General features: G+C 33.7%; 1 protein-coding gene across 1 annotated transcript; it reads right to left on the bottom strand.

Moving 5' to 3' along the window:
* Positions 1-16,201: 16,201 nt before the first annotated feature.
* Positions 16,202-17,162, bottom strand: LOC131616520 (pathogenesis-related protein PR-4-like). The gene is made up of 2 exons (XM_058887878.1): positions 16,706-17,162; positions 16,202-16,593 (listed from the first exon to the last, which is right to left on the bottom strand). The coding sequence occupies exons 1-2, from the start codon at positions 17,009-17,011 to the stop codon at positions 16,429-16,431; spliced, it is 471 nt and encodes a 156-aa protein (XP_058743861.1). The 5' UTR covers positions 17,012-17,162; the 3' UTR covers positions 16,202-16,428.
* Between the last annotated feature and the right edge of the window lie 7,041 nt (positions 17,163-24,203).

Raw genomic sequence — 24,203 nt, 5'->3', positions numbered from 1 at the left:
CAAAGACATGAAGGAAGTATCCTTAGAGGGGGTTCGAATCTCTCCATGTCATGAACATAATATGCGCTTCCCCATTTTTGATAGTTGAAAGGTATGCCCTTAATCTCCGGCATATGGAGGGCTATCCAAGGTGTGGTATCAATTTGATACGATTGCTCCGAGTATTTTAATTTTGTACTCGAAGTTGCTTCACAGTGGAACTCGGGTCCACCATTAATATATGAACCGCCCCAATATTTGAATTTGTAAAAGATATGCCCCTGAGTGTTATTGCTTCGAGACGCAACCCAAGTCGATTGGATCTTAGGGTGAATGCCTCTAGTTAATAGGATCTTTGTATACCCCTGTGATCATTGGGATTTTGCCCCTGGTTAGGAGAACCCCCTGGACGTGGTTCCCCCATTCAAGAGTCTTTACTAGAAATGATCGCCTTTGATTAAACCAATTTCGAGATCTCCTTGATGCTAAGTGTGTATTTGTAGATAAAGTTGTACCCTTTGAGAAGTAATTCCAATGTGAAGTACATGCAAGTTTTGAAATCGAAGTTTTTTATGAATTGGAAATGGATGATTAGAAATGGATGTTTGAGGAAGTGAAGTGGTTAGCCATTAACAAACAATAGGAATCAATTTAACCAAATTAATGCCAAGTATGCTTTCGTAGTTGACCGAGCTTCAATTAGGACTTTTGAAGGATGTAATGTGGCCGTGGTTCGCAGTTTAAGAAACACAGGATATAAGGCTCAAAATTTATTTAACCCACCCCTTTCTCCTTGATGTTCTCCAATCCTAAAGTTCGTTTAATCCAATGAATGTGTTTCGTTTGCAAGAGAATTGTTTCAGTTCCGATGATGAGTGGAAGCATTAGCTAAGATCCAAGCACCGATGAGAAATGTTGTAGAGATCCAAGCATTGATGGGAAGCTTCGATGATTTAGCAGTCACAAGATTATCCTTCGTTTTTTGATTTTGTTTTGTTTTTATCCCTTATTTTTGCATGGCCCAATTATTTAGAATTTTGGCCATCAGGATGCCCTGTTTTTTGCCTAAGTCAATTTTTGTTTTCTTTATGGAGTTTTCCATCTGACTTAGCGGGCCCTTTTTTTTTGGAATTCCCCTTTTTTTATTGAAAATTTACTTTTTAGATTTTGAATAATGTGACTGCCATGTTGACTTTAGTTTGTAAACTTTGATGCTTCCTCGATCTCGAATGATGTATTGAGGAAGAAGATATTGTGAATGTTATCTCCATTGCTTCCTCAATCTTTGATGAACGCGAGGAAGAAGATATGCTCGAACCTTTGCTTTGCTTGACTGATTCTCTTGACCACAAAATACACCATTGAATTAATCGAAATCTACCCTTCCCCTGGTTGAAATTAAGGTTTATTTGAAAAATAGAAATAAACTCCAACTCCTGGCTCGAGGGGGTTGACTACGAATTATCTCCTTATTTATCCACTGTTTAGGGATTGAAACAATGCCTTACCACATCAGCTCGATCTTACATTAAAAGCATATGTTTAGCATAATTTAGTTATTTGTATTTCATTATTCTCCGCTAAGTTTGTTAATAATTGAAAGTGGCAAGTTGAAATAGAATCGAAGAGTTAAAATTGAAAGTCGCAGTAATGCAAGAGCGAAGGGAATGAATCAATTCTAAAACATGCATGCTTATTTTATTTAGGATTGTAAGTTGGAAGGTACAACGCTTATACATGGTAACACTTAGCGATCGTAGGGGTTGCAATTTTGACATGATAAACACCTATTAATCCTTGGGACAATCTCCTATGTTAATCCAATGACTTTGTTTTACCTCTTAGTTCTGTGACTTGTAGAAGTAAAGGGTGACCTCTAACTCTCCTTGGGCATACCAATTTTGTTCGTTGGGCAATTGATCTTAGCGTAGGGGAATCTTCGATGAGAACAGAATCTGAGGCGAAGACATAGGCAGTCGTCTTTCATATGTATATGCGTAAATGATATCTGAGGCGTGTAAGCCTTCCTCGTGGCATTGGATAGTCCTCTTAGCGGAGTGTGAGTATGACCTATCCTTCGAAGGACCAAATCCTGACATAAATCTTAGCGGCGGTTTTTTGTCACCCGGAACTTCATGAGTTTCCTTAAACTGAACCTCTTTTGCCTTTTCTTGTTTGTTCATAAGATCCTTCTTAAATCCCAACATCCGAGTCGTAGGCGTAGGCTGGCATGTAGCTTGTACAGTGAAAGGTGTCTTTTTCTTTTGTAGAACAAAGCTCATTTGAATCTCCAATAGTTAATTCTCCTCTCTCCATAGTTCAGGACCTTTTTCGAGTTTCTTCGCGAGTCTCGGGAAATTAGCTAGCATAACAAGGAAGGATAAGGGCACAAGTAGAAATGTAAGTGCAAACGTATGAATGTATGAAAATGAAAATGCGGATGTATGGGTATGCAGAAGACTCCTTTTCTTCCAGTGTATGTTAGACCTCCTTATGTGCAATGCAATGCAGGCGTATGGTAGATATAACCCTAAGGATAGCCTATACGGGTTTAGACACGACATTAGACCCAATGAAATCCTTACAAGATAAATGTTATGACATACCAATAGAAATACCTATAGCCTAGGGAGTACGTGGGATATAGCACATGGTGACCGTTCAAGACAGTTACCAAATCTTATGACCATCTAGAGGTCGTTTGACGTGCATTAATGAAGATGTCCTTCGTGGGAAGGTTCCTCATGAAGAACACAACCTATCTAAGGACAATGTCGGACAAATTGGAATCCCTACAGGCTAGGGATGAAAGATGTATAAACTGAAATCCAAAACCCTACAAGCTAGGGGATGCGCAGGAGCAGGCACATGGTGATCGTTCAAGACAGTCACCAGATCTCATGGCCATCTAGAGGCCAATCGACGTGCATTAATGAAGATGTCCTTCGTGGGAAGGTTCCTTATGAAGAACACAACCTATCTAAGGACAATGTCGGACGAAGTGGAATCCCTACAAGCTAGGGATGAAAGATGTATAAACCAAAATCCAAAACCCTACAAGCTAGGGGATGCGCGGGAGCAGGCACATGGTGATCGTTCAAGACAGTCACCAGATCTCATGTCCATCTAGAGGCCAATCGACGTGCATTAATGAAGATGTCCTCCGTGGGAAGGTTCCTTATGAAGAACACAACCTATCTAAGGACAATGTCGGACGAAGTGGAATCCCTACAGGCTAGGGATGAAAGATGTATAAATCGAAATCCAAAACCCTACAAGCTAGGGGATGCGCGAGAGCAGGCACATGGTGACCGTTCAAGACAGTCACTAGATCTCATGGCCATCGAGAGGCCAATCGACGTGCGTTAATGAAAGTGTCATTCGTGGGAAGAACACGCTCTTTTGAAAAGAAAACCCTACAGGCTAGGGACAGGGTTAGTAAAGCATTGAAACGCAGTTATGGTAATAAAAAAAACATAAATCATATAGTCCTAGGTTCGTAGGTTCAATATGACGGCGTAAGGTAGTCTACCCTTCCCATAGGTGGTTCTAAAAAGGTCTCATGGGGTCCCTCGTAGCCTCCGAGACTTTTTGTCTCTTTGGATTTTAGAAGGATCGTTTACCCATGAGGTTCGAGTTTTAGGGGTAGGTTCCCAGAGAGATCAGCTAAATACCAAATCCCGCCCTCGACAAAGTCAAGCCTCGTCTCGGACATTTCCGGGTATTTAACCCACTCTAAGTGGAATTATCACTAAGACTCGTAGGCGATGCAAGTCTCCTCTGGTCTTAATGATAATTCCCACACTTAAGGTTTATAACATATACATATATAATCCCATCAACATGTATAATAGAATGATAATTATATATATAGAAAAGAAATAACGAAATAAATGTATAAATATCCACACAAAAAAAATAGAAACATCAAACAAAATTGAAAATCCTAAGACTAAAGGTTAGGTGAGTTGATTGAGTCTTGATAAAGAATCTTGATCTTTATCAGAATTAATTCGCTCGAGGCGAAGAAATTTGACTCAGGTTTGTTTATTAGGTGACTCGCCTTGGTTTCGCAACCGTGTGCCTACGTATCTCCATCAAAAGATGAGAGAAATCAGAGTCTCGTAGTTCGGGGAGTCGATAAAAAAGTTATCTTCAATAGAATTAAGTCGCTCGAGGCGATGAAATTTGACTTAATTCATTTACCACATTTTTAGCGGTAGCGTTTGATTATTGCTCTAGGCATAAACCAATTCGCATGAATTTAAATGGTGTTTAATAATTGAGCGGTTCGACATTGGGAGTCGACCGATTCGAAGATATGGTGAGATTGACGCTCACCTATCATATTATTTGTGAAAGGAATGAATTAATTTTGATTGGAAAAAAATATTGACTAGCCAGATTATTTTTTTTAATTGTAGCTTTTGTATCCTTAATAATCAATTAACCTAATTAATCTAAATAATATAACACCTTTTTTTTGTATTTTTGATATTATAAACAATTAGGAAAAATATATATTTAAAAAAAAAATTAAAATAAAAGTAGTTTAGAAGAACAGCATAACCTGGGCGGTGCATCTCCTCTTTATATGTGCTGAGATTTCAAAATATTCCCCTGCCCATTTAGGTCTTAACACATGGCAGTGAAACTTGCAAGGTGGATTGTGATCTAGCTTGGGAGTTTTGGTGAACTGAGCTTGATTTACAAGTTTTTTAGAGAAGAGATACTTGGGATAGTCCTGCAGAATGTCATTCCGTAGCATAGTCCGTGACGTTCGTGATAGTTTCGGGAGCTTATCTAGGCGTAGTTTCGGGAGCTTATCATCATAGAGGAAAATCTCATGGAAGTTTATCTGCAAAACATGAACAAATGTTACAAAACTCTAACACATGCATTTAGAAAATATCGAATTAATTGCAAAGAATTAATAATAATAATAATAATAATAATAATAATAATAATAATAATAATAATAATAATAAAATTGTTAAAATTAATAATAATTATTAAAATAATAAAAAAAAATTAAAATCGTTAGAACAATAAACCTAAAACCTAAAGGTCAAATTAAGGTAAACTTAAAATTCCCAGCAGAGTCGCCAGCTGTAGCAACGTTGTCACCCACTTTATTTGGGCAAGTGAGAAACCCTTAAAAATAAGAGATTTTGGGTAAGTAGGTTAATTAGGCAAAGGGAAGGTGTTAGGCACCATTTGCCTCCCTTGTACTCAAGGGGACCCATTTAGCCTCTAGGTTTTAGGTTTTTATAATTGTTGATTAATAAATTTAAAAAGTTAGCTTTTGCCCAAAAAGGTAAACCTCAGTTTTGATAAAGCCATTGTCCGATCAAGACAACAATAACCGAATGCCAAAAGGCATATAAACAAGATTGTAATAAAAATAATAGGCCTCAATGCATCATCATTGGCCAAAACAAGGTTTTTTAAAAAATGTTTTAAAAAATGAGACCTCATAGAAATCATTAGCTAAAACGTGTATTAAACGAAGAAAACAACATTTTTAAAAAAGGAGGCCTCAGATAGCATCATTGGCCAAAAAGGTAAACCTAAGGGTTTTGACAGAAATCATTGTCAGATCGACACAACAATGACCAAAGGCCAAAAGCCATGTATAGTGAAAATAAAAATAGGTCATTGTCAGATCGAGACAACAATGACCAGAAACCCCTTTTTTATGGGAGGCCGGCCATTGTCAGATCGAGACAACAATGACCAGAAACCCTTTTTTAGGGGAGCCGGCCATTGTCAGATCGAGACAATAATGGCCAGAAACCCTTTTTTGGGGAGGCCTCATAGGTAATCATCGCCGAAAATATTTGAGTTTGTGATTGAGTTTGAATGATTTGAAATAGCTTTTGAGCGGTTTGAAAATTGCGTTGGAAAGGGGGAAAGGTTTTGTCGGTCGTTGTCAGTTAATCGACAACGGCGGATTAGACAAACCCTCAAAGAGAGAAGAGAAAAAGCGTAGAAAACGTAGTTTGTGTGAAAAAGCGTAGTTTTGGGTGTGAATTTGTGAAAAAAGTACGTGAAATTGAAAAAAGGTCCCTGATAGGATTGTCAAAGGTCCTATTTATAGCGTTAGAAAATTAGGTTAAAACCCACAAAAGTAAAAAGCCGAATTTTTGTCATTTTCAGAAATTAGTAATAATAAAATAATAATAATAATTACTGTAATAATAAGATTAGTTAAATAATAATAGTAATTAGATAATAATATTTAATTAGTAAAATAATATTGAATAATAATAATTATTAGGTTAAAACCCACAAAAGTAAAAAAGCCGAATTTTTGTCATTTTCAGAAATTAGTAATAATAAAATAATAATAATAATTAGTGTAATAATAATATTAGTTAAATAATAATAGTAATTAGATAATAATATTTAATTAGTAAAATAATATTGAATAATAATAATTATTAGAATAATATTTATGTTAATAAATGATAAATTAGACTAATTTAGTTTAATTAAAAGAAAGAATTAATTAAATAATCAATTAAATTGATATATTAAACTAATAATTTATCAAAAAGAGTTTTAATTTAACAATTCATAATGAACCCAAATAAACCCCTATATTTTAAAAGAATATGTATATAAAATGCTAAAATACGAATTAATTTGTTAGTTGTATTTACACAAAATAATAAAAACCTATTAAAAATAAAAATTATGTGTGCACAAATGATAGAAATGATTTTAGTGGGCCAATATTAAATTGGGTCCACACAAATGTTCTACACCCCTCAATTTGAGAATAGACTCCGTGTAAAAATAAATTTTATAAGATGAAGACTGGGTAAATTTTGGGGTATGACACTCATGCTCCAAATACGCATCAATAGCTACAAAATGAATATAAAACTATCAAACGATACATAAATGAATTGAAAACTTAAAGAATACATAATATGTACAAATATAACGAAACCGTACGCATTCACGCACTAGTTGAGGAAAAAGAGACCATAAGTGCCGTAAAACTATATACAAAAATAACTACACTTTGGCACTTATCAATGTCCAGGATCTCAAAAAAGTTTGCACAAATTAGCTCTTCAACAAAGTGACGAGTTTGAGGCATCCATCAGACATTGGGGACCTAGTGTGTTTTTAGTCTAGAGGTATGCCACACTAGGGATGTTTCGACAATACTATAGGAGTTTACTAGAGACTCTCGACAGAGGAAATTAGGGAGTTTATAGGAAGTTATTAGTGTGATGGGTAGTTGGCAGCAATTTAAACATTGAATACTAGTGGGAGAAAATAAGAAGGTGGAATCCCATGTAAGGTGATATGTGTCAAGTTCTGTGGATATAACTGTTGTCGACGGTTACCATTGTATTAGTATATAAGTTGATCTCATTATTGTGATCAAGTGGTCGCAAAAATTACTTCTTCTTTATAGTACTTAAGTATCCAAGTCACAAAGAGGAACAATATGTAAGAAAATGTGTGAGTCTTTATCCTTTCTTTAAATTCTTTAAGTCTTTTTAATTGAAGCATTTACTTTAATGACATTCATTATGTTTCTTTATGTCTATTTTCTTCTTTCAAAGCATTTCTATTTTGTTTCAATCAGAGTTTATGTCCAGTTTATCAACATTCAAACATCTAAGTCTCAATCATAAACACTTTTCGTTTTACTTTTCTTCACAAATTGTCCTTATGATTTTTTCAAGATTAATCCATTAAGTGAATTAAAACATGTGATTTGTTTTACTAAAATTACAAGTAAACAAATTGGCACGTCGAATGGGACCCTTTTGTGCAATAAATTTTAACTTTTGCAGAAAAGTGTTGTGTCTTTTACTGTTAATTTTGTTCTTCATACATGAATGTCTTTAGTTAATGAATCTTTATGCGTCTGAGGAGTGGTTAGACTCTTGCTGAGATGACTCATGCAATGTTAAAAAAATTCTCTCATCCCTTGAATAATGCTCTAAATGTAGAAGAACAATCAATCGATTCGACGGTTAGTAATGCAGGAACTTCAACAACCGTTGAAGTAACTTCTCCTGTTATAAGCCAGATATCGGCGTCGATGATACCGTAAAAAATGGCGGTTTCCCCACCACAAGGAACAAGTTTTCCAACAACCTCCAGGGTTACTTAAGCAATAATGGAAGACCTTAGGCCTTATATTCCCTTAAGTTTTAAGTTACCCTTGGTAGTAGGTAATATCCTTATGGTATGCCAACATCGATGATGGAAGGCCTACAAACTAGTGCATCTATGTATGCGGATAATACGATGGCTATTATGTTCCCTATTAATCCATACTTAGGGTCATAATATGCTATAAAAAACTATTTTTGAATGGCACAACAAGGAGGTTTAGGATACACCCCTGAAGTTATGTCATCCTTAACTACTAACTGCCTATTATCTATGAGGCAACAAATAGATAAGAGTAACCATGATATAGTTAATTGAAATCAGGATGTAGACTAAGTGGTTACAAATGTCCAACAAAATGATTTTGGGGGACAAAATAACATATCCAACGTGGTCGAACAGACTCTGCCTTAAAATGGCCTTAATTTTGGCCTACATAAGCCAAATTTTGTCTATGCATTATTTGAATACATGTTGCAAAGTAAACTCCCTAGGAGTTGGAAAATCCCCAAGTTCACTAAGTTTGTAGAGGACGCTAATGAATCTATCATTGAGCACGTCGCTCGATATCAATCAAGTGAAAATTGAGATTCAAATCAATTTGGACAAAGCCAAAATAAAACTTCGGAAAGACATTTGATTCGAATCAATATTTGTACTTGATTATAATCACATGAGGTTGTGATTCGAATCATGCTCATTTTCTGATTCGAATATTTAACTAGAGCCAAATCGCATTTTCCACACAGCTTATAATTCAAATCTTATATTGTACTTTATTCGAATCAAATCACTAATATTTCAATTTTAACAACAATAACTTGTGATTCAAGTTACGCATGTAGAAATGAAAAAGAGCAATCTCATGGGCTCAAAAAAGAATACTCACAAGGATTAAAGAAATCTATTTCATGAAATGTAGAGGATTCTTAGTGTTACAAATAAATAGTATCCAAAGCGATTACAATCAAATTAAAATGATAAAAGCGTACAAGCACACAAACAAATGATATTCAAATTACAAATACGCAACCCTACTTATATCAATCAATAATCAAATTGACAAAACCATCAAAACACACAAATGATACTTAAACACATAAACGATATCATAAAATACTTTGTGCTTTCAAAGAGTAGTTAGAAATATTTTGAATGACATTAATTAATGACATGTTGATTTGCAATTTCTTTAGGATCTCCCTAAATTTACCAAATTGTTGTTCTTCTTTAGCTTTTGTGATCTTATGAGGAAACTATGTTGGTGGTCTATCTTGCATAAACCTCTTTGGATTGCTGGTTTCTGAAACATCTGTTGACATTTCTTCATTTTCACGTGTCATGGATAAGTCTTCCTTTTGTATTGAAAAAATCATTGTCTTTCTTCACTTTATGATTCACCTAGGGATGGTTCTTTCTCAACTTCTAAAATGGCCTCTTCTGATGCATCAAAAGAACTCTTGTTTATCTCTCGGTGATCTTGGTTTTTATAACTTGGTCCTTCATATTCCTTACAACTATTTTGTGAAATGACTTTGCAAGTCTAAATACTTTTGTACCAAAAGCGGATGCATGTGTTTTTAGAAGTACTAGGAAAATCATCACGGCTTCTTGAGCTTAGGGAGTAGAAATTTGTCTAACTTGAGTTTCCAAAGTTTTTATTCTCATTCCTCGGAATTTAAATTGATTCTTTGTGTCGTGTGTGAAGGATTTTAGAATGGATTACAACGGGTTAATTTCATTGTTTTTCACATTCGTATTTGGTGCTGAAAAATCAAGGGAAATTAGCGATTCTTGAGGTTTCAATTGATTTTGAAAAATTATGGTAGTTTCTCCATCCTCGATAGATACATGTATAACTCTTTTAACCATATTTTTATATTATAATTTTAGTTTGGTTTAAAATTTTTTATAGTTATGGAATATTTAAAATTTCATTCGCAATATTTTATTTAATTCAAGTTGTATTTAAGTGTGAAAAAAAATAGAGTGCAACAGATAAAATTTTATTTCATCTTATAAAAATATGAGAACAGAGATATGACGGATCCGCAGACATTATATATTTATTTTAAGTTTAAAAAATGTGAATATATATATATATATATATATATATATATATATATATATATATATATATATATATATATATATATATATATATATATATATATATATATATATATATATATATATATATATATATATATATTTATTTATTTATTTATTTATTTATTTCAGAAGTAAGTTATTCAGACTTACTCCACATTTTGACCATTAATTCTTTTTAATCTAATGGCTATATATATATATATATATATATATATATATATATATATATATATATATATATATATATATATATATATATATATATATATATATATATATATATATATATATATATATATATATATATATATAGAGAGAGAGAGAGAGAGAGAGAGAGAGGAGGGTTATATTTACTCCAAGAGTAAGTTATTATAACTTACTCCACATCTTGACCATTTATTATTTTCAATCTAATGGTTAAAAATAATAAGTAATTAAATGTGGAAAGAGAAAATTATTCCTTAGATTTCACTCAAATTTTAAGAAACTTTGGCTATTATGAGAACTGGGAACTTTTAATAATAATCATACGATTTAAAACCAATGCCTTAGATTTCACTCAAATTTTAAGAAACAATAATTAAAAGTTCTCATAATAATTAAAGTTCTCATTTGATACGTCCCATATATATATATATATCACATCTAGGAATACTCGAATTACCTGCGGAATTTCCTGCGGAAAATGTTCCGCAGGTATACCTGCGGATTTTTCTGGGGATACAGATTTGGCAGCAAATTCCGCAGGAATACCTGCGGATTTTACTGCGGAATATATATTTTAAACAAAATTATAATTTCCGCAGGTAATTTCTCAGAAAACTTTCCTGCAGATCTTCCTGCGAATATTAACTTTTATTAAAATCAAACTGTAATACAGAATTCGCAGGTAATTCCGCAGGAAACTTTCCTGCGGTATTACCTGCGGAATTGGCATATTTCAATATTTAAATTTATAAAAAAATTTATCATTATTTTTTCTATTTTATTAATTATATTTATGGTGCTTTTTTATTTAGTTTAATTTTACTTTTTAATCTTAATTTTTTTTATGTTATTAATTATTTTTATAATGTATTTTACTTAATTTTTATTTTTAATTTTAATCTTAATTTTTAATAAAATAAATAAATAATATGCAAATTTTGAATTATATATATATTTTCTTTAACTTATATTTTATTAATAAGTATGATAATTTTTTAAAAAAATAAAATTTTAAAAAAATAATAGGTATGAAAGTTTTTAAAAAATTAAATTAAAAAAATTTAATATGATGGGAACTTATAATTTAATATGATGGGAACTTATAGTTGAGAATCGAAACTACGTTTGGAAACTAATTACTTGACTAAGTCACTACCACTAAGACACTAGATTAAGTTGCTCTTTCTTTTGAAATAGGATTTATATATAAACTGATATTGTACTTCTTCAAAGTTCCTGCAACGTTACTTTGCTCAACAAAATTACTCAACTCCAAACACAATTCAAAAACCTAAAAATCAATTTATTTACACTTCGCCGGTGTTCCTCGGAGTCCCAACCTCGCCATAGCCGTAGCCCGTTCCTCGGAGTCCCATCTTCGCCGTGTTCTGTTGCCGCAATTTCGCCGGAGCCTAGCGTTGTCGTCTTCTTCATCTTCACACTTCAACTCAGGTATTCTCTTGACATTAGATACACTTCGTACCTCGGTGCTATCAAGTTATGGCTTAAGCTAAAAATCAATTGAAATCATGAATGTTACAAGAGTTTCAGTTTCCATAGTTAGGGTTTCAATGTACATAAACATTTACTCTCAATGATCCTCATTTTGTACATGTTGTCTCTTCTTTAAATTGAACTTTGTATTGATCCATGGCAGGTTTTGTTCCTGTTTTGCTGAAGTGGTAAATTTGTTCCTATTCATTTCTGAAATTAGATGATTTTAAGTTAGATTGAGTATAAACATAGGTGATTTTTGTAAACAAGATGTTTGTTGAAATGCCACAATGAGTTTACTTATGTGATTTTGAATATGCCACTTACATATTGGTAAATTAATAAAATTTTAGACTGACCCTTATGTGTTAAAATTTAAGATTGTAATGGGTTGTTTGCTTATTAGGTTTTGAAAGTGAATGTTATCTATACTTTGTGGTTGTGTAGTTTATTATTTGAAGAGATTGTTGGAATATACAGTGGGATATGATGTTACTGAGAGAACTAAAGCCATTGTGGTGAATAGGTTAGAACTTACACAAATTCATGATTCTCTTGACATTAGAATATAGAGTCATAAAGTTAAAATAGTAAAATTGTGTGTAGAAATATCATGAGCTTATGCTTACTTTTTCACCTCATGATTTAGGTCATCGTATTGATACTAGTCTTGTATTGAGTAACCTAGTTGGTTGAAAATTTAGTTGCATTGTTTCTCTGTTTTTAAATCCTTTTTCCAAACTGCATGTTCATTCCAAACTGCATGAGCTTATGCTGATGATGATGATGCTTTGACATGAACCATAACAGCCCTGCATGGAGAAGTCCTAAACTAGTAGGGTATTTGGAGTCATTCGCCTTGTTTCGAACTCGGAAGGGGTCATGATCCCGTGTTTCGAATCTGTCATAGTGCCTAACAAATTTCTTATCTCAATCATATAGGAGCTGCAGAATGAATTGAGAGGTGTAGCTCTAAGTGTATTCACATCAAAGATTGACCATAGGGAACAACATATTTGATACAATATTCATTTTGTTATCGAATTCCAAACAAACTGGTGACAGGAAATAATCTACAGCTTCATAGTTTTAGTTATGAGTAATTAAGGTGTATTTTTATTATTTTTGTATACTTTGAGTTTATATCAATAACTATGTTAATTATCTAACTACATTGTTAATATAGAATTTCATATGTAAATGAAATAGAGAAAAAGCTCCCTGTTATCGAAGTTACCAGGGAGTTGCTCGAGTCGAATTCCTCAAAGCAGATGCTGTGTAAGCTCATTTATCATGCTGATTGTATCTTGTCGTGGCTGGAATTGCATAATTCTTGCCCTATTTGTCGTCATGAGTTACCAACAGATGACCGGCGGAGGTGGTTCTGGTGCTGCTGGTGGAGATGATACTTCTTTTAAATCTATGGCTTTTTTCTCCTTCAAATAGAAATGTCATCATAAACTTCTCATGCCAAATTCCAAGACGGACTTGAAAAGTGTTGAAGTCCGCAACCTTCTATAAATACGCACTCTCAATGAGGCCTAAGCAGTACCATCTTGCATAGCCGGTCTTGTGAGTATTTCATTACAATTCCTTTCTCAAACTTTCAATTCTGTAAGTCCCTCAGATTTGTCTTTTTGTTTGCTACATACCTTAGATATCATATGTATATTATTACTTTGTCATAAGCACCTTTTTCATTTAGTACCTTAAGCTAGCCAGAAAATTTCTAAATTTAAAGAATGGCTATTATTTTTACCAAGGGTTCTTCATAGGAAACGTATATGTCATGCCTAAAAAATATTCAAAGATGGAACAAAAACTTGGCAATTTGTCGATACGAAAGTTGAGAAAAGCATTTAGTTGTCCAAGATTCATACATGAGTGTTGTACTAAGACACTATGATTATTTTTTCATATTGGATTAATGCAAGTACGTACCTAAAACCTCCAACAAGATTAAGATTTGACTTTCCTTTGAATTGTAGCCATATTTTTCTAAAGGAACTAGTAACAAATTCTATTTAATGATTTATATGTTTATTTCATTAATTATGATGCATATTTTATCAAAAGTTACTGTTTACTTCCTCGTATTTTTTGTAGGTATCCACTAAATAGTAGGCTATCAATTTCTTATGTTGCTAATAAGTTACTGATTTGAGAATCTTCCTTGTTAAATTGTGTGGGTTTGATTGTGCCTAGATCTCAGGATTATGTTCGGGCACAAATACTCTCAAGAAAGATTAGTCCATCTCTACTGATTGAGAATCTTCCTTGTTTAAGAAGGCGATAATATGGTTGAAGAGGCTCCTGCAGACATTCCGTCTCTACTGGAGTTGAAGCGAATTTATTATGAACTAATGATTAGGTAATTGAATTCCCACTTTCTGTTTCATTGTAGTGCTTCTTGTAGTTATAAATACTGTGGTTCGATTAACCTTTTTTCTAAATAATATCAAACTACTCATATAAGTAATTGAATTGCCTTTTTTTTAAAGAGTTCGATTAGCCTTGTTTCTAAATAATATCAAACTATACATACATATAAGAAATGTAAATTGGTGTATGTGTTTGTGGCTTTCTCTGTTACTACCAAGTATTCCATTATTTATTTTTATTCTTGGTTTGATAATATTCAAGAGGAATTCCTTTTTTTTGAAGAGTTGAATTAGCCTTGCTTCCTCCCAAATTTTCTGTTTCGCCTGGTTGGAAACCTGGAATGCCTGTACAATTGCCTATTGAGGAGATTAGAATGGGATGATGGGAATGGTTTTGGCATTGATGTTTCAGTTGTTGAAGCTCTGCATCATCATCATCTCTTTGACATTGGTGGTCGTACGATATTTCATCCTTGATACCATATGTCCTTAGTTATTGGTGGCCATCAGGTAAATTATGATGGTTGTTAAAGATTTGTTGTCTTTGATTGATTGTTATGTAACAAGTAAATAATCTGTTGTGGACTATATGCGGCTCCACTTACTTTCTTCTTACATTGTCTAGTAGATTTTCCCTATGGAGCACAAGTATTTGTTGGTGGCTTGCTGTTTGTGGGCTTTAACATGCTCAATTAATACATTCGAATATCCTTTTATCATTGTCAATTTAGGAACATCGTTAAAATACGATATGGATCTGGAGCAATTTATGGTTTTTTCAGTCAAGATAATGTTAAACTTGGTGATGTTGAGTGCTTATTCATCTAAGATCTTGTGTATCAAGAAATACTGTACACAGTTATACATCATTTCTTACTGACTTAACAATGATGTTATCCTTGGAATTGTAGTATTTCATTGAGACTACCCGTGAAGGAAGTATTTTGTTTGTGCTAGCTAAGTTTGATGGACTACTTGGGCTTGGGTTTCAGGAGATCTCTGTTATAGTTCCAGTGGAATCTTATTGGCTTGGGTTTTGCATCAACATGATGTGAAAATTTTGAAGACCCCTTTTCCAAAGCAGTTTAGATTCTTGATATAAATTTCAAACCATTATTTTTCTATTTTTTTGAACAGATAAAATATGCATGTTGTATCATTTACCTACTTCAAATAATAAGCATGCATCTCATTTTCTTGGTACTGATGTTATAATGGTCTTCTGAAATTATCCATGTCCCAAGTTAATGATATTCTGACTATTTTTTTCTTCCAGCAATGGTCTTGTTGCAGAGCTTGACAGCATGGTCAAATTGGCAGAAAAGTGCAGCATCTCTACTGATTGAGAATTTATTATGATTGCTAAGTTGGGGAATGTCACTATTGTGTGTAAATTTTTTAGTAGAAGGGCAATATTCTTTTAAATTCAAGAGTATTCTAAATTATTGCATAGGAAAGATGTAGTCTCAATTTATCAATTATAAATTAAATTTTATTTATTTTTTTTAATTTTGACATATGTTAGCTGCGGATTTACCTGCGGATTATTTCCTGCGGATTTACCTGCGGAAGTACCTGCGGAACTTCCTGCCGAAAATATTACCCACGAAGGTTATAGCTGGGGACATAAAACCGCAGGAAACTCCGCAGGAAATGTGTTTCCTGCGGAAATTTAACTAAAATCCGCAGGAAAACAGAGTATTTCTAGTAGTGTATATATATATATATATATATATATATATATATATATATATATATATATATATATATATATATATTTATATATATATATATATATTTTATATTAATATCCAAGTCCAGAAAATTAGTTTAAAATTAAAAAAAAAAAAAGGTGAAACAGACAAATTGAAAGTCATACTAATAGCCATTTTATTTTAAAGTGTGGATAAACTAGACATGACAACAGACTGGATTCATTTGCCAAAGGCCGAAGAAATGAAATTAAAATAACAAGTTTTCGGAATAGAAAGAGATAAATAAGAACAATTATAAATTCATCCAAGTTGCACCATTGTTTTATTTATATATTTATTTATGGTATTATTGGACAGTAATACAACTTATCATCACAAAGAGTGATTCATTAGCATTAGCAATTAACAAAGACATAGGTAACCGTAAGGTGACCCAGGTGGTAACCCTGTCCATTGGTATCAAGTCTATTGAACACATTCACATCCAAATCCAACCCACCATTACCACACTGATCCACTATTCTCACTGTTGTCTGAGCTCCAGTTGCAGTATTTCTCACCTAAACCACCACCACAATATTATTAATTCAACTTTCAACAAGTAATCAACAACTATGTTTGAGAATATAATCTTGATCTTAATTAAAAACTAATTAAAAAATTCATACATACCCTCAAGCATTTGCCACAAGAGTTTCTGCCATGAGGTCCGGCGGGTCCACAAAAGGCAGTCCAACCGTATTTTCGACGCCATGACAAGGGCTGGTTAGAATCCCAGGTAGCACAGTAAACACTGGCGGTGTTGTAGCTCCAACCAATATTCTGAGGGTTGTAGTTATTGTATGTTGCTCTTACGTTGTTCGCAGTCTGGCCACTCACTAACTTTGTTGTTCCCATGATCAGGAAACACAGCACCAACAAGCTTAAACTTCTCTGTGTCCTCTCCATTTTCTCTATGGCTAAATTTGTGTGTTTCATAGTAGAGGCTGGTGTACGAATTTATAGATTTGAAGAAAGATGAACGATGCACAACACTGTTCTACATACGTAATCTCAAGTTCAACAGTTAATGCATTTGAACCGTTTGATCATGCTTTCATTTTTTTACTATATCATGCTTGTTTGTATTTTGTTTTGGGTTTTAGTTACTGATTTGATTTGATCTGTCATTTTTAATATCATTTGTCTTGACTTTTGATCTCCTCATACCAACATGCCTAGATAAATATTCGGAGGATGTTCATGCTTATGTGTTAACATCTAAAAATATATTATATATCACTCGAAATTGGAAACTCAGACGTTTAATGAATATGTGAATTCTCCTCAATGGATAATAAGTTATACGAGTTTAAAAACTATCAAACATGAGTCAATCAAATCTTTTTCAAGTCTACTAAAGTCTATTATGGTCGCTAAGACCTTAAATTCATTCAAAATACAATAGAGCTATACAAATGAGCATTATGACCATTTTTTATGTTACCAACACCACTAAAACCCTATGAAGCACGGACACCTCTAAGATTAGGCGTGTCGCGGTGTTCGACACTTGTATGACACATGTACGATACCTGTCGGAAAAGTCAGACAAGTGTCTTTCAAAAATTAGATTTTTTTATTGTTTCGATACTCTTTAAATCGGTGTTGGACATTCGTATGACACTCATACAACACGTGTCGAACAATTCAGACAAAATTTTTCAAAAATATTTGTTTTTAACATACCTTGCACATCTTTTGGACATGTATTCAAATAATATTATCAATGAAAAATTAAAAACATTAATTTTTATTAGAAATTTTTTAACACTTTTAATAATAGATAGATAATTGAAACTTAAATATTATCGTATATATAGCGGTGTCGGTGTCCTATGTTTTTTATTTTATTAGTGTCAAAGTGTTTGTGTCATGTCGTGTCGCGGTGTCCGTGTCGAAGTCCATGCTTCATAGCTAAAACCACTAACAGCCAAGAGTGAAGATTATACAATCACGGCCTAAAGAAGTTTTACAGAGATAGTCAACAAAACATATAGAGGAAAATAAGCCGTTAAGTTAAACATGTGGTGCCACATATCTTAAAGTATGAGAAACATTAACATATTATTCACGTAAATAATTAAACTAATATGGAGAATATTTAGGAATCTAATATTTGAAGCACTATTTTCATGTAGAAGATTGTGAAGAATATTTTGGAGTACTTTTAGCATCTAGTCCTATCTTTATGGAGAATATCTTGGAGTGTTTCTAACAGCTAAAATTATGGAGACATTTTAGGAAACAAATGATTGAAGTCCTAACTTTAAGGAGAATATTTTGGAGCGTTTCTAGAATGGATTCTAGCATGGAAGATATTCTAGGAAACACGTGATATTGTTCCTATTTTTATGCCGAATCTTCTGCAGATTTGTAACAGTTGATGAGCTGTGATTGAAGGCCCAAATCCAGTTGGGTATAGGTTATAAATAAAAGCTTTGTAACCTAGGAAATAAGCCAGCCGAGAATATAAAAGATGTAATCATTAGGGCTAGGTTAAGTGAACCTCTTGGGTTGTGGGAAGGTCGCCATAATCCTTGAAGCCTGTAGGCAAGAGGAGTACGTATTGTTCTTGGAGGAAGCTTTGAAGTAACTCCAAGTTAGTGTTCATAGTCAAGAGTCTTAGCTAGGGATTGTCATGGAAGTGTGTCTTCCAAACTGTTTGTTTGTGTGATCAGAATGTTGGGTATTAGGTCGTTGCTACAGCTCCTGGGACTGGAGAACTGTACAACATCACGCGGTGATAGGAAGTGGGATGGGGATATTCCATATCTAGAGAGGATCTAAGTAGAAGGGTCATTGGGTAGGGATTAAGTGAAGGAGTTGTAAATGGGGATGTTTAGCTCTGAATTAATATTGCTGATAGTTGACTTCATTGTTGGCTTGGTAAGACCCCAGAGTATGTGTGTTTGTCACCGAATTGGGTAAACAATTATGTGTGCTGTTTATTTCTTTTTAGCTTTTATGTTTATATCGGTATATACCTTGTTGTGTTCTTAATGTTGGATCAGATGTCCTGACATGCCATATGACATCTGAAGTCTGACTTGACATAATTTCAATCGGTATCAGAGTAGGCATCGTGTTCTATCTTTGGATGAGATCCTGGGAAGATACTTTCTGGTTCATATGCAAGAAATACAGTTTTGCTGAAAAATTGTATGGACTTGGTCAGTTCATATGTTTAAGAATGGTCCCTAGAAGTGGAGGATGGACTATTCGTGACAAGGTGTGTGGTGACCTTGCCTTGAGGTTGTCAAGAGAACAATGACTCATGTTGTGCCTGAAGCTTGGTGGAGGAGTTTTTTGTTTTGTTTATGGTGATGTGATATGTGGAGGAAGATAGTATCGACTAACTTATTAAAATATCCAAAGATACTTGAGGAATATCTCAAGTCCATTCATAAAGGCATGTTCAATAAGTTTGTTGATGAGAGATCAGAAGGAAGCAATTTATCTTTGCTCTCTTCTCTGGAAGGCCAACCACAAGTCTTTGTTGAAGGGTCTCTTGGTGCAATTCTTGAATGATGTTGTACAAAATATTGAGACATCATATCAGCAAATTATGCAGAATTTTGTTGGTTAAAGAGACTGCACAAACAGATGCTTTGGGGGCTAAAAATTTAAAGATTGATCGCATGTTTAGAACCTACTCCTGATCTGGAAGAGGAGGCATCTAGGTCTAAGAAGTTTTGTGGATAGAAACTTGTCCTAAACTTATATGTTGATCAAGACACGAACAGCATATAGTGTACTTTATAGATTGGTTTATTTCTGACTCAAGAAAGTAGGAGTGTAAAAGTTGTGCTTGCTGTTGTATGTGGAGGACATCTCAACAAAGGTTCTTCATGTATAAAATATTTTTTAGTGTCAAGAATATTATCTCTGATATCTGTTAGGTTTCACTGACCAAAGGAATCAAAAATATCAGAGAAAAGACTTAAGGCAGCAGTTATCCAAGGTTCTAGGTTGATGGTGATTTTTACAAATAGGATTGAGGAGTTTTACTCAAGTTTGACACATCAGTCAAACATATGAGAGCACGGAACTCTTTTTATATTAAAAGAAGAACTATTATCCAAGGAAGGATAATGAAGGCATATCAACCTAAGCTCAGTGGTTGATAAGTATCTGCACTTTGGAAGTATCATCCAATCTATTGGACTGATTTTTCATTATTAACTTGAGAATAAGGGATCTGATCAACATGCCTTTCAAGGAAAGTTTCTTCTTAGGGACAGAGTGACAGTCTGAAGCTTGTACAATAAAGAAGCTAAGTACATTTGCTTTAGAATATCTGAAAAGTTCCAAGTCAAATGTGTTCTTGCTTAAGTGGAAAGCTCAGGGTACTTGATATCTCTCTCAAGGAGCTGTTGGTTCTGGATCTATAAAATCCAGGACTGATTTTACAGTATGAAGTCATACTAAGTTGGTATGTCTAACCAGAAGTATGTGTTAAGTGCCAAAATGTAGTTATTTTGTGTTTGTAAATAGTGGCACTTATCGATACTTTTTGTTAATACCGTTCGAATAATACCCCGTTTTGTGTATAAATACGTATACTTTGTGAATAGATGTATCTTCATATACTTTTATACTTTTTGATAGTTTTCTATTCATTTTGTAGGTATTGAGGCGTATTTGGAGCATGAGCAATAACGTGGCGAAGACACGGCTTCAAACGCGCGATTTTGAGCGGCGGAATCAATTCATTCGGTGAATAAGGCTCAAAACAAATATGATAAAAATCATAAATTTCATTGATATTTATTCATTGTTAGATAGAGCATGGAATAAGCTTTCCAACGCTTCGAACCGGGCGTAAATCGGAGTTACGGTTCTCAAGATATGGCCAAAATAAGATTTCAATTTTCTGTTGAGCGGGCTAAGCGCGGATTTGCGCGCTAAGCGAGGTCTGGGCGGTTTTGAAAGTCATTAAATAGGGAAAAATCACATTTTTTAGGGTTATGCTTTGGGGTATTTGTTCCCAAAGTCATCACAACCATTTTTGAGTGGAAAGATGCTAGAAAACACATTGGAGCTATCAAATGGATGATCCGGGGTTGAATCCTTCATCAATCGGAGCCGACAAACCGTGAGATTTTTGGGTTTTTCTTCTTTTCTTCTCTTTGTGGTTTCATTTGTGGGTTTTGTATATATATACTTTGATCTCATGTATATTTGTCGCCCATGGCGTTGTATAAAGTTGCTTTACAATATAAACTTGTTGTTTTTCCTGATTTTTTACATCTTGATGTTTGGGTTATGTTTGGTGGGTTGTTTTGCATCTTGATGTTAGGGGTTTGTGTTGTTGTAGAGATAGACCTCACAAATCTTGATTAGGAGCGATAATCATTAGCTTCTTGATTGTAGAGATAGATGAAGAGTTAATGTTCACTTTGTGTTGGTTCGTAATGCTACCGGGTTGTTTGATTGGTGGAGAGATCGTCGATCGAGCAATATTTTAATTTAACACGGTAAGCTATCGTATGTTTGATTGGTGGAGAAATCGTCAACTAAGCATACAATAGAACTCGTGGAGGTGTTTGGACACGAATGCCGACAACGGGCAACACGTGAATGGTTTAAGGAGTATAGTAGACTGAGTGCAACTGGTCGATAAGTTTAAGTTTGTGAAGAGTAGATTATATGCAATACTTGATAGTTTCTTCTATTTGAAGGTTGTATTCTTTTTGTGTTGATATTTACTTTTCCATTTCATATTTAAATTCATTCAAAACCAAACTCATAACTAAGAATCCGTCGAACGGCTGTTCAGTAGCACTAATCTCTGTGGACACGATAAATTCCCGGATAAATATTTCCAAATATTTTGTTGCTTGCCGCTATACCGCTCCAACAAAATGGCGCCGTTGCCGGGGATTGGTGTTTTTATTGAATTCGCATTGCGATAGTTTCTTTGCTTTTGAGTTTTGTGAATATCGTATATTTTGTGCATATTCTCATACTTATATATTTTCTTATATTGATACATGTTTATATTTTCATACGTATACATGTTTGTGTGTTTGATTTTGTTCCTCTTTACTTTTGCTATTTAGCAAGGTGAAGTTGGCTAAACATATTGAACTCGGATAGTTCGTAAACTCTAAATCTTCACTTTTCAATTTGTTTAGCCAATTAAGGATTTTGTGAATATTGTGTTTTATGTATATTTGTGTTTTTACACATACTTGTATATACTTTTGCTTTTGATTCGTTTGTTAAGTGTTTGGTCAGGTCGCTTTCTTTATGTTGCGTTTGAGGCAAAAGCATTGACGTGTTGCGAGGAAGTCACTTGCCATTCGCGAGACAATAAAAGGCGTCGAGCTAACGACGTAAAACGAGCGCTTGTTGGGAGGCACCCCAACGATTTTATTTTTCTGTTTTTCTGTAAATGAGATGTATATGTGTTAAGTGGAGGCACACTGGAATTTCTGTTTTGTTGCACTGGTTTTTGTCTTTCTGGTGTAACGCGCTTAGCGTGCTAGACCGCGCTTAGCGCGGTCTGTAGCTTTTGGCTAATGAATTCTTTTTAATGATTCATTTGCCTCACCTTTTTCCCACTTACATCAAGGCTTTATAGTATGTATTTTATAGTTATAATTATAATTCTTTTGTTGTTGTTTAGACTCAAATTTTGGCTCGATTACTTGAAGTCGCATTTGGTAATTCTTTAATTTTGATTGATTCAACATGCCAATTGTGCGGTAATGATTGTTTGAATTTGTACATAGCATGGTACTCGTTTATCGCTTTCTATAGCATAACATGTTTAGGAGACTTTTCATTTGTACAATTTTCATATTATTCATTCTTTTTGCATAACTTGCTCATGACTTGAATCACATTAGTTTCCCCTTTTACCATAAATGTGAGGTGGCTTTCCATTGTGTAAATATGTGAGTGACCGACATTTCTTGTTTTAACTGGATATTATTATATTTAATCTTTCGTCTGTATTGATTTTGTGAATGCACGAAAGTGATCAAGGCACTTTTTTGATTTTGAGCACAACTACCATAGCTAAATATCAATTCACCTTGTGAGTGTGTGGGCATTAGTAACCCCCTTTTAGCCTTTTTGTCAATATCCATATTGTTTTTGCTTAATGCTTGTCTATGAGCGTTTGATTTTCAATTGTGTTTGGATGTTGATTCTTTGTTTCTTGAACCCTCAACTATGATTTATAGTTTGAATTTTTACCTTGCCTTAGAAAGTATGGAGTATTCAATGTATATTGTGGTTGGATTCAAGTTGGGGAGAGGATGTTTGCCTCTTTATGATGTGGTTGGTATATGGTTGTGAAAATAAAAGAAAAAGGAAAAAATTGTGAAAAAGAAAGAAAAGAAAAAGAAAGAAAAAAGAAAAAAAATTGGAAAAAGAAAAGAACAAAAAGAGTTTGGAATAAGATTTGTGTTAATAAGTATTGTGTTTGGTGTGAAACATGTGAGGAAGAAGAAGTTTGATTGAAATTCCTTTATTTGAAACTTTGTGGAAGTAATTACTCCCTTAGATTTAGGCAAGTTTTTGTTTTGATTAGCTTTAGGAATTATCACTTGTTTGTTAACTGAGCCACATTACAACCTTTAAAGTCCTTGTGATTCGTGTCGTTGCATTTTCGATACTATTTTTGGATGAATGCATAATTTTGTCTTTTGTTTGCAAGTTGTCGGGTGTGTGTCAAAGTCCTCACCTTTCGGTGTTTTTCATCTACCAATGTATTTTTGCTAGGCGTGATTCGTGATTGAGCTTGTTTTGTTTTAGAATGTTTTATATGATTTTTGTACTTAGGATTTGTTTCTTTTTCATGTTGTCATTGTAGGATTGTGGTAAGTATTTACTTTGTTGGTACGTTTTTGTTTGAACCGTACAATTGTTTCGTTTTTGTTTGAGGACAAACAAATTCAAGTTGGGGAGAGTTGTTAAGTGCCAAAATGTAGTTATTTTGTGTTTGTAAATAGTGGCACTTATCGATACTTTTTGTTAATACCGTTCGAATAATACCCCGTTTTGTGTATAAATACGTATACTTTGTGAATAGATGTATCTTCATATACTTTTATACTTTTTGATAGTTTTCTATTCATTTTGTAGGTATTGAGGCGTATTTGGAGCATGAGCAATA

The sequence above is a fragment of the Vicia villosa genome, linkage group LG1 (genome assembly GCF_029867415.1).
Source record: "Vicia villosa cultivar HV-30 ecotype Madison, WI linkage group LG1, Vvil1.0, whole genome shotgun sequence".
Taxonomy (NCBI): Eukaryota; Viridiplantae; Streptophyta; class Magnoliopsida; order Fabales; family Fabaceae; genus Vicia; species Vicia villosa.
Note: the sequence above shows the minus strand (reverse complement) of the source record. Positions and strands in the feature narration are given on the sequence as shown.